Source organism: Neovison vison, chromosome 4 (assembly GCF_020171115.1).
Source record: "Neovison vison isolate M4711 chromosome 4, ASM_NN_V1, whole genome shotgun sequence".
Lineage (NCBI taxonomy): Eukaryota > Metazoa > Chordata > Mammalia > Carnivora > Mustelidae > Neogale > Neogale vison.
In genome coordinates, this window is record NC_058094.1 from 178798390 (window position 1) to 178809626 (window position 11237).

At 40.2% G+C, this 11237-nt stretch overlaps 1 protein-coding gene across 2 annotated transcripts; it reads right to left on the reverse strand.

Moving 5' to 3' along the window:
* Positions 1-790: 790 nt before the first annotated feature.
* On the reverse strand, positions 791-10491 carry TOMM7 (translocase of outer mitochondrial membrane 7). Of its 2 annotated transcripts, XM_044246199.1 has the most exons (4): positions 10307-10491; positions 6763-6811; positions 6478-6562; positions 791-1010 (listed from the first exon to the last, which is right to left on the reverse strand). In XM_044246199.1, exons 1-3 carry the CDS (start codon positions 10407-10409, stop codon positions 6481-6483), a joined length of 234 nt encoding a protein of 77 aa, XP_044102134.1. In that variant the 5' UTR covers positions 10410-10491; the 3' UTR covers positions 791-1010; positions 6478-6480. The 2 variants fall into 2 exon arrangements, with proteins under 2 accessions (XP_044102134.1, XP_044102135.1); XM_044246200.1 differs by lacking the exon at positions 6478-6562 and having other exon boundaries at positions 10307-10488.
* Positions 10492-11237: the final 746 nt, after the last annotated feature.

Here is an 11237-nt window from a genome sequence, read left to right on the forward strand (position 1 = left end):
TCGTGATCCCAGGGTCCTGGAATTGAGCCTCACACCAGGCTCCCTGCTCAGCAGGAAGCCTGCTTCTCCCTCTCACACGCCTGTTGCTTGTATCCCCTCTCTCTCGCTGTCAAATAAATAAATAAAATCTTAAAAAAAAAATTCTCAAAACTAAGCAAATAGAGTTGTTTTGTTAGATTTATGGAAAAAGCTAAATTAAAATAGGATTCAGATATATACTGGTAGAGAGGAGCACCTAGCTGGCTGAGTCCCTGCAGTATGCAAATACAGATACAGGTCCCAGCAAACCAAGATCTGGTACTGAAAACTAACTCCCATTATTGAATTTAGTAGAAAGTACTAACATTCTGTGTAACTATCCATGAGCTCTTGCCCAGACCACTCTAGATTCCAAACACCAGTGAGGAAAATCTTGGGACTCAGTTAACTGACAGATAAGTCAGGCACACAACTCCCCAAAGCCATCCCTAGCCCCTACCAGGAGAGCCACAGAATGCATTTCTTTCAGTGGCAACTTTACTCCAATGACTTGCAGAAAGGGCCAGTTCACCACAAATTAAGAACTGTCTCTACTTTTACTACCTTCGAAAATCCCAGGGGGAGTTATTAATTCAATGCAAAAGTAAGTGGAATCCACTTGTTAAGTGAATGGCCAGGAATTAACTTCTACTTTTTAAGGTAGCATCTAGGCATATATATTTTTTTTTTTCACTGTTTTTTTGAAAACCTAGAGAAGGCTAAATTTTAACCTAATAGACCACTATGTTTGATTCAAAAAGGACTCAAGACATAACATTGTTAAAAACATTTATTTTGATACAGTCTATGATAAATAAGTCAGTAGAGGTTCCACTCTGCCACAGATTCATCTGAGAAGAACCCTGTGTCATTCAACTGGTGAACGTCTGAACGCCGTCCCATCTCTTATCCCAGCCAGAGCGCACGCCTTCCTTGTTGTTCCTGTCCATTGATTGCTTCCAAATCCAGAAGACCTTTATCCCCAAAGTAAGCTAAAATGTTTGTGAAGAGGAGAAATAAATTAAACCCCAAAGTAAAAACTTAAATATAGTTTAAGAACTAGAAGATTTTATACATTTATGTTTGTGTTTATACTCATCAAATTCAGAGACACTATAAGACAAGGATCATTCTCATGGAGCAAAAAAAAACCAAAAAACAAAAAACCCAAGAGGTATATACTTAAGGAAATACAGGTTTGTTACTTTTGAGTGTGGTTACCTATTACAAACAAAAAGGAAAATATAAGTTGAGGTCTGCCAAAAAGGTAAATGATTAATGATTTTCATTAACATGAAGGACTGATGAAACCACAATATAAAACTCTATCATTAGATACCAAATCAGTAAAGCTGAAAACAACATTTGCTAATACTTTCAATGGGTCAGTATCATGCAGAACGTTCCCAACTCCCAATTATGACCTTTATTTTAAATACACAGAAACCAAGGCATTGTGATGGTTACCCATCTTAAGTGGCAGTGTGATGTGACCCAGGTGCTCTTTTTTTTTTTTTTTTAAAGGAGGGTCTATGCCCAATGTCGGACACGAACTCATGACCCTGAGATGAGATCCAGAGTTGATGCTGAACTGACTGTGACACCCAGGCGCCCCTGACCCAGGTGCTCTTAACCATTACAACACACACATCCCAGGAACAATTATTAATCTTCATTTCAGCCTCAACTCTTACCTCAAACATTCCAGCCACTAACTAGGCCCAAATTCCTAAACCATTTCCTGACTAAGTAACAGGATTCTGGAAGAAGACAAGAGGTGTGTCATTTCTGTCCTGCTGATTACAAATGTGATTTCCAAACAAACAAATAAAAACCAAAAAACAAATGTGGTTTCTAGTAATATATCACATAAAATAAAACTGCATTACAAAATGATAATCTGAACATTCTATGCAGTTTTTTTTTTTTAAGTATTTGCCTTTGCCTGGGAAAAAGCCCAGAATCCATCTATTTCCAATTTTCAAAAGTGTATTAAAATCTCCCATTAAGTGCCAAGTAATTTTTGCATACAGTTAAGAAATAAAAATGAACTATTCATCTATTAAGGTCTCCTCCTCAGTGGTAATGAGCATCCAAAATAAAAAGAAGATCTTCCTTGGCCTTACACAATGTGAACAGATTCTCTAAGTTAACCTCCGTGTTCATATATTTTGCCTAAATAATGTTTTACTAATTACTGTTCTGTGTTCATTAAAGTACTGCATTTTGTATATGGACTCATATCAACCAACATTTGTTGACCACGGATAATGCATTACCTGAGTGAAAGAGGTAATATATCCAATATGGTCCTAATCCCCAGGAACCCAACAATTTAGCAAGGGAAGCAGACCAGTAAATCATGAATGATATTTAGATACCAGTAAATCATGAACTATACTTAGGTAAGTATCATATAAATAAATTTATATATAAACAATAGGGGCGCCTGGGTGGCTCAGTGGGTTAAATAAATGTATATATAAACAATAAACTTGGCATTAATGAACACTAAATTTTATATTAACAAAACACTCACATTAATAAAAATCCTATCAGATATCATTCTCTTTTAGGGTCCAGTACAAGCAACCCAGGAAGGCCTCTCCAGTAAGCCTCCACAGCACAAGCAGTATGGTATATGAAACACTAGAGCTGAATAACCCTTTCCAGGCACTCATTCAGTAATTCCCTAAATTGCAAATACCTCTGGAAGGACACCAGAAGATGCCCCTAATGACAGGAAAGAATGAAGAAGCACCAGAGAGGAGAGCACCACTAAGACATACGATAAAGACATGAAAAAGCAGGAGGGGGCCGTTCCATCCAAACAGCAACTTTGAAGGGTCAACTCTTAGAAAAAGTGAAGCCCAAAAGAAGTACAACAGAAAGGCACATTCTACCCCCGCCTCTGGACCATGAATCACCTGGGGCACAAAGAATGCTATTTCCCAGCTTGCAGATCCAGCCTAGAAGTCCTACCATAAGATGCAATGCTGTATTAATTCCTGTCCAAAAAATCCACCAAGAGGGCAGAGTCATTTAATTAAGTTAATTCAATTCTTGGCAGCTACTTTAGGTGCTTACAGGATATAATGTTATGTAAATAAGCAACAAGCACAATATAAGGCAGAGAACAATGCACACAAATGGGTATTATGAGAACACAAAAACTGGAGAGGTTTCAGCTAGGGGAAGGGGGAAAAGATTTAAGGAAGGGATGACATTTGAGATTGAGTTTTCATCAAATGGAAACAAGGTAAAGAGCATTCCAGGCTAAGGGAGCACAAGCATTGGGACAAAGGCACGAAAATATACAATTTATTCTGGGATTAGCATGCAGTATCTTGTAGCTGGAGCAAGTTCTCACAGGAGAAAGAAGTGAGCTAAAGAAGATGACACAGAAAAAGATTAAAAATTACTATTAACAGTTTATTGCTCACATATTACTTGTCACGTACTCATTTTACTTCATATACAATGTTCTTCCTCAATCCTCATGAAAATTTTATGAAGCAGATATTATACCCTACTTATAAAAGAGGAAACTTCACTCTAGAAAGAGGTATTTGATGATAATTTCTAGTACTTGGAAAATGTTCACATTGCTTGACCAGACAGTCCCTTCTCCGATGTTTTCTAAAGACTTCCCTATGAAAATAACTGCTCTGAGGTCAATCAGCTAGTAAACAACAGATATATTACCTCAAGTCCCCATTTTACAGTTCAAAAGGGAGAGGCTAAGCAAAAAGGAACTTTAACTGGAGATCTCTGAAAGCAGTTTTGAGAAGCCACACCATAAATGTTTAAAGGTAGAGGAAAGTGAAGAAAGCAGTGAGCAAAGATCACTTACTAAAGAACTTTATCAGGGAAAAAGAGTGATTTCAGAAATGAACAAACTGGGGCACCTGGGTGGCTCAGTGGATTAAAGCCTCTGCCTTCGGCTCAGGTCATGATCCCAGGGTGCTGGGATGGAGCCCTGCATCGGGCTCTCTGCTCAGCGGGGAGCCTGCTTCCTCCTCTCTCTCTCTCTGCCTGCCTCTCTGCCTACTTGTGATCTCTGTCAAATAAATAAATAAAATCTTTAAAAAAAAAAAAAAAAAAGAAAAGAAATGGACAAACTGAGGGGCACCTGGTTGGCTCAGTCGGTAGAGTGTGCAACTCTTCATCTTGGGGTTGTACGCTCGAGCCCAGGCTGGGTGTGGAAACTACTTAAAAATAAAGTTTAGAATCATACACAAAGATAAACTCGAAATGGATAAAAGACCTAAACGTGAGACAGGAATCCATCAGAATCCTAGAGGAGAACATAGGCAGTAACCTCTTCGGTATCAGCCACAGCAACTTCTTTCAAGGTATTTCTCCAAAGGCAAAGGAAACAAAAGCGAAAATGAACTTTTGGGACTTCATCAAGATCAAAAGCTTCTGCACAGCAAAGGAAACAGTCAATAAAACAAAGAGGCAACCCACGGAATGGGAGAAGATATTTGCAAATGACAGTACAGACAAAAGGTTGATATCCAGGATTATAAAGAACTTCTCAAACTCAACACAAACAAAACAGATAATCGTATCAAAAAATGGACAGAAGATATGAACAGACACTTCTCCAATGAAAACATACAAATGGCTATCAGACACATGAAAAAATGCTTATCATCACTAGCCATCAGGGAGATTCAAATTAAAACCACATTGAGATACCACCTTACACCAGTTAGAATGGCCAATGGCCAAAATTAGCAAGTCAGGAAACAACATGTGTTGGAGGGGATGTGGAGAAAGGGGAACCCTCTTACACTGTTGGTGGGAATGCAAGTTGGTGCAGCCACTTTGGAGAACAGTGTGGCGATTCCTTAAGAAATTAAAATAGAGCTTCCCTATGACCCTGCAATTGCATTACTGGGTATTTACCCCAAGGATACAGATGGAGTGAAAAGAAGGGCCATTTGTACCCCAATGTTTATAGCAGCAATGGCCACGGTCCCCAAACTGTGGAAAGAACCAAGATGCCCTTCAATGGACGAATGGATAAGGAAGATATGGTCCATACACACTATGAAGTATTATGCCTCCATCAGAAAGGATGAATACCCAACTTTTGTATCAACATGGATGGGACTGGAAGAGATTATGCTGAGTGAAATAAGTCAAACAGAGTCAATTATCATATGGTTTCACTTATTTGTGGAGCATAAGGAATAACACGGAGGACATAGGGAGATGGAGAGGAGAAGGGAGTTGAGGGAAATTGGAAGGGGAGGTGAACCATGAGAGACTATGGACTCTGAAAAACAACCTGAGGGTTTTGAAAGGGCAGGGGGGGGGGGCTGGGAGCCAGGTGGTGGGTATTAAGGAGGGTACATATTGCATGGAGCTCTGGGTGTGGTACAAAAACAATGAATTCCGTTACCCTGAAAAGAAATTTTTAAAAATGAAAATAAAAATTAAAAAATGAAGTTTAGAAATGGACAAATCAAGGGCACACACAATGGAAACTTACAAGAGGAAAAAACCCCTTCCTGTGAGAAAGGAGAGGCCGATAAGGCAGAGGGGGTGAAGGAAATTTCGTATCGGATGGCACTGTGCTAAGAAAAAAAGATAGGATTAGCTGGGGGAGCCCACATGACCCAGTGGAAAAAGTGTAGGCTTCGGAGACAGACATACTTCACCACCCTGCTCCGTGGTATCGAAGTGACAATTAGAGATAATGGATATAAAGCACCCAAAACAGTTGCTAACCTATCATAGGTAACTGTTACAGGTATTACTATTACTTTCTGCCCATTCTAGAAAAAAGCGGCTTCGAGTAGGAGTTGGAAGAAACAAAACCTAGAAGAGCCAGTACAAAGTCTATTAGGGCAATCCACAAGGTCTGTAAGACAGAGGATCAAGATGAAATCGCATAGCACCCAAGCAGGTCCTGGTCATCACTGTGCCACAAATAATCAGTCCTTCTAAAGAGCAACCCTGCCTGCTCAGATTCTGCCTTTATATATATGCATGTGCACACAGGTACACATACAGCTTTCACAAGTACACATATATACATATACTTGTGAGTACAGGACTATGTACAGTGTGTGTACCTGTGTGCGTGTGTGAAGTTTTCACAAGTGTTTATCTAACACTGGCAAGACTGCTTCTGAGAAAGAAATTCGACAGTGCATTTTCAGGGTCATAAATGTTCACATACTTTGACTTATTATTCCCATGAGTATTTCTCATAAGGAAATAAATCAAAACCTATAAAAACTATCTAAAAATGTTCACTATATTATAATGTAAACTACTGAAAAACTTAAGTGATCAACAAGTTAAAAATATATGGGATATCAACTGTAATTTTAGGTGAAGAAAATAAAATCCTACATATTCTTGTTAAAATCATCTAAAAGGTTTTACTTATCTGAATGAAGATAAAACAGAAATATGGGTAATTAAAAAGAATTCATTCACCTTTCAATGTGGTAGGATGATAAATGTGTTGTTCTTCTTGTAAATATGTTTCATTATGGTTATAATATGGTACAGCAAATGCAAACTAGAAAGGGGAGAGAAAGCAATTACCTGCTAACACAAGCTAGACGAGTGTGCAATGACTGCAGTTCCCCAAAAGCCCAAAACCATACTGACTAGTATAGGTCCATTACAATAAATACCACTACAACTCTTTTGCTTCCCGGTGATTCAGCACCAAGAGATGAACATTTGCCCTGAAATGTTTATTTGTAAGATCAGTACCTCAAAACAGTTGGTTCAGGCATTCCAGGATCTGCACCCCTCTTGAATCCTGGGGAAGAAAGGGAAGGAGGAAAAAGAGAATAAATAGCAATTAAAACCCTAGCAGACAAAAAACATTTATCACCATAACTTTTCAAAATCAACCTAGGGTAGCTAGAATGATCTACTAGCACTGTCTAAATATACTTGTGTGCTACAGAACAGTACTGAATTTTAACTAGAATATGAGATTATGTCCAGGATTAATCAGTAGGGAGGACAAATAACCTTACTCTGATTACATACACAATTAGCACTATAACCCTTAGCATGCACTGTCACTCTTACTTATCACCCAGAAAAAACAAGACTCAACTGCTAAATCACACTGGGTAAAAGACTACAAAGAGCAAAAAGATTTTTTTTAAGAAGTACATTTTTAAAAAACTGAGAATATTTTATTGCCTACAAACCTCTTTTTATAAAGCAATCAAAGACTGGAAGAAAAAGAGTGGGGGGAAAAAAACCAAGTTATTGTTTAACAACCTAATTAAATCAATACTTCTATTACAAGTATGATTAAATAAGCCTTTTATCACTAACTGGATAACATATATGCTAATTTGCTGATTAAAATTAGCACCAAGAACTGTGGGGATATGAAATTTTACTCCATTCTCAAGACACCAAAGTAGGCTGCCAGTTTCACAGATGCTGGTAGGAGACACAACATCCTGAGTTAGAAACAAAGGAGAGTTTATCATTCCCAGCAGTAACCATAGTCAGAATATCATCATTTTTAGAAGAACCCTGAGTTCAGAGAACCAGTCTTTTGTAATGGGCAGTGAGCACTGTCTCCCCTTCTCCCCTTTGCTCTAAAAGGCAATACTATTTTTCAAAGTTGTTGACTCCACAAACATCCTTAAAAAGATAATACAGAAGGGGTGTTTGGGTGCCTCAGTCGTTAAGTGTCTGCCTTTGGCTCAGGTCATGATCCCAGGATACTGGGATCGAGCCCCGAATCACACTCCCTGTTCAGCAGGAAGCCTACTTCTCCCTTTTCCACTCTCCATGCTTGTGTTCCCTCTCTTGCTGTCTCTGTCAAACAAATGTTTAAAAAAGAGTGGGGTGCCTGGGTGGCTCAGTGAGTTAAGCCTCTGCCTTCGGCTCAGGTCATGATCTCAGGGTCCTGGGATCAAGCCCTACACCGAGCTCTCTGCTCAGCAGGGAGACTGCTTCCCCCTCTCTTCCTGCCTCTCTGCCTACTTGTGATCTCTCTCTCTCTCTGTCAAATAAAAAAGTTTAAAAAAAAAAAAAAAAGAATATGGAACAAAGGGTGGTCAGAACCTCTGCTCACAAGATTCACATTCAAGACACCACAGAGAATGGTCTTCCAAGAGGTCATTCATTAAAATCTTGTGTTAGTCAATGTCCAAACATTTTTTTAATTATGTTACCATCTGTTCTGCTTTACACCACTATTATTTCCACAGACTCCCTGAAGCCCTAGCAGTTATGTATAAACCTAAATTACCCCAGAAATTCAATCCAGTTGTAGGTTTTTGTGAGTGTTGAGATGGGAAGAAAAAGAAACTACCTGGGAACTAGACATGAAATTAAATTTCTATGACGTGAAAAGAAAAAGACAATGATTAACAAGGAAGAAGTACTAAAAAGATAGCTCTAACATTACTCTCAACCTGAGTTGGAAGCTAGGATGAAAATCACCATAATGGTAGCCCTAAGAAAGAGAATATAGCCAGCGTGCACAAAAAGAAAAACTCTAGGGTGGAAGGAAAAAAAAACCATTCTCTTCAAACCAAAGCCCTTGATACACAGAATGCAGCAAACAGCTACACCTTTCTGCTTTCTGGCTGTAGAAAAGGAATCACAAAAAAAGGAGAAGGAAGGAAAGGTAGATGTAAAAAAATTATAGAGCAGCAAAGAAGCCAAAGGGACCAAAAAGGCAAGATTAGACTAAAAAAGGACCTCTTCCCCTCCCCCAACACACAACAGTGGAAAAAAAGAAGCACAAAGATGAGGCAGTATCAAAGTCCCTTAACTTTCTTGGCTCAAAGAAGAACTAGACCTGGTGTTTGACTAGCTAAAACAGGCCCTTCTACCATTATGTGAAAGCTTGGGAGAGGGGAGAAGGGGAAACAGAGCCTGTAAGAGCAGGGTATCATAATTATGTGCTCTAATCTTGGACACCTAAACAAGATTGCTAAAATCTCAGAGAATATGCTTTAAAAAAAAAAAAAAAAAAGCATATGAAAGAGATAGGAAAAAAGATCTTTTTAAGTCCTTATATTCAAGTATCCCCAGGTTACCAGTTGGCTTGCATTTCATGGAGAAATCAGAGCCATAGCTACCTGGAAAACATCCAGCAAAATCAAAGGCTCTGTCAAGACTAAGAGGGACTATACTTTATCTTGAACCGATACATGACACCTAAAATAAATAGGAAGCAGCACCTTGTTAAAATCAAAGGGTTTTAAAGAATGAAACTGAGTTTTAGGAAATTTCAAACTTGATGCCCAAATGACAGAGCTGACGTTTTCCCTTTCCGCTGTACACCTAAAATACTGTGTGTCAACTATACTTCAACTTTAAAAAATTACAACGAAAAAACTATTCTGGCAAGGAATGCGATAAAGTTCCAGTGTGCAGGCTTAGTTGAAAATATCTGCCGGGGGACGCCTGGGTGGCTCAGTTGGTTAAGCGGCTGCCTTCGGCTCAGGTCGTGATCCCAGCGTCCTGGGATCGAGTCCCACATCGGGCTCCTTGCTTGGCAGGGAGCCTGCTTCTCCCTCTGCCTCTGCCTGCCTCTCTGTCTGCCTGTGCTCGCTCTCTCTCCCTCTCTCTCTGACAAATAAATAAAATCTTTAAAAAAAAAAAAAAAGAAAGAAAGAAAATATCTGCCGGAACACTTACAAATATTTGTGGTAGGGCATGGCATAGTGCTTAGGAGTAGGGACCATTACTAAAGTTCAAAGCTCCCCACTTAACAGCTGTGTGGCCTTCAGCAATGAACAATATTTCTCTATGACTCGATTTCCTCACCTATAAAATAGGATCTATAAAAAAAAAATCATTCAAACCCTTCATCATAAAGCTGGAGTAGCAGAAAAATGCAAAAACTAATGTCAAAATCATACTTCAAGGAAGTGGCATACTGAAGAGATTTACAGACCTCTTTCCACTTAGGACCACCTGAAAAGGTGGGAACAAATATACCCGAAAACCCACCTAGTGACAGAGTGAATGAGTCGCTTTCAAATACATCATGTCGTCTAACTCTCCCAACAATCGTCAAAGGTCACCTCCATTTTTAAAGATGAAAAACAGAACGGGATTACGTGATTTGCTAAAGACCATAAAGCACAGTAAATAAAAGACCAAGAGCTCTAACTCGGGTTAGACCGACCCCACTGACTAAACATCATCAAAGGACGTGCACGGCGTGGTCGGGTCTAACTCTCCCGCCCTAGAAAGCCAAATATGGGAGACGAGGCCTCCGCACACCCTTCCCTCCCGGCTCCTCCCGGCTCCTTCTCCTACTGACCCAGGTAAATCACGAGAGGAATAAAGCCCCAGCGGATAGCAAACTGGCCGCCCTTAAAAAGCTGCTGCAGCCTCTGCTTGGCCTCTTTGCTCAACTTCACCATGGCGACAGCCGGGGCGGCTTAGCGAGAACCCTCAGCACCAGCCGCAGCGTAGAAAATCCGAAAAAGAAAAGAGATGCGCACGCGCCGAACACGGCATTTACGGCAGGAGTCGTGAGCGTCGCCAGCAGAGGTCGTAATTCACCGCTGGTCCTGACCTACCTCTCCCTTCTACGGCGCCACCTACGGCTGGCGCATGCGTGTCTGGTTCTCCCGGCTCGGAGTCTCGTCCTTACTTTCCTTACGTTTTAGGAATCCCGTTTTTTTGTTTTTGTTTTTTTTTTTTTTAAGATTTTTTATTTATTTATTCGACAGAGAGAGATCACAAGTAGGCAGAGAGGCAGGCAGAGAGAGGAGGAAGCAGGCTCCCTGCTGAGCAGAGAGCCCGATGTGGGACTCGCTCCCAGGACCCTGAGATCATGACCCACGCCAAGGCAGAGGCTTTAACCCACTGAGCCACCCAGGGCCCCAGGAATCCCGTTTTTAATGACTGTGGGATACCGAAGGCAGTGTTCTTGAGCTTCCCTCAGCCTGAAACGCCCTTTCTCCTCCCACAGTCTTACCCATTTGTTAAAGTGCACCTCCAAGTTTTCCTCGCCTGATACAGGAGGAATATTAAATTCAAAAGGAGGATATTTTAGTCCTGACTCTACGCTGTCTTGCTGTGTAGTCTTGGACAAGTTACTTAACCTCTCTCAGTATCAGTTTTTTCAGGCGAATGCTGAACTTCAAGGAAGGTTACGAACTGGTGTCCAGTAGGACCCCTATCCATGTTTTCTTTGACTCCCGCGCTGTTTGGTTGTTTTTCTCATTTTTTTGTTTAAACGTTAT

What these genes read in the sequence shown, in the direction of transcription:
- TOMM7 (XM_044246199.1), bottom strand. Translation starts at nt 10,409, where the DNA reads ATGGTGAAGTTGAGCAAAGAGGCCAAGCAGAGGCTGCAGCAGCTTTTT. An exon ending in TCCTCTCGTGATTTACCTGG is followed by an intron (nt 6,812 to 10,306) that starts GTCAGTAGGAGA and finishes TTTCTTCCCCAG; the next exon opens with GATTCAAGAGGGGTGCAGAT. An exon ending in CCTGAACCAACTGTTTTGAG is followed by an intron (nt 6,563 to 6,762) that starts GTACTGATCTTA and finishes TCCCCTTTCTAG; the next exon opens with TTTGCATTTGCTGTACCATA.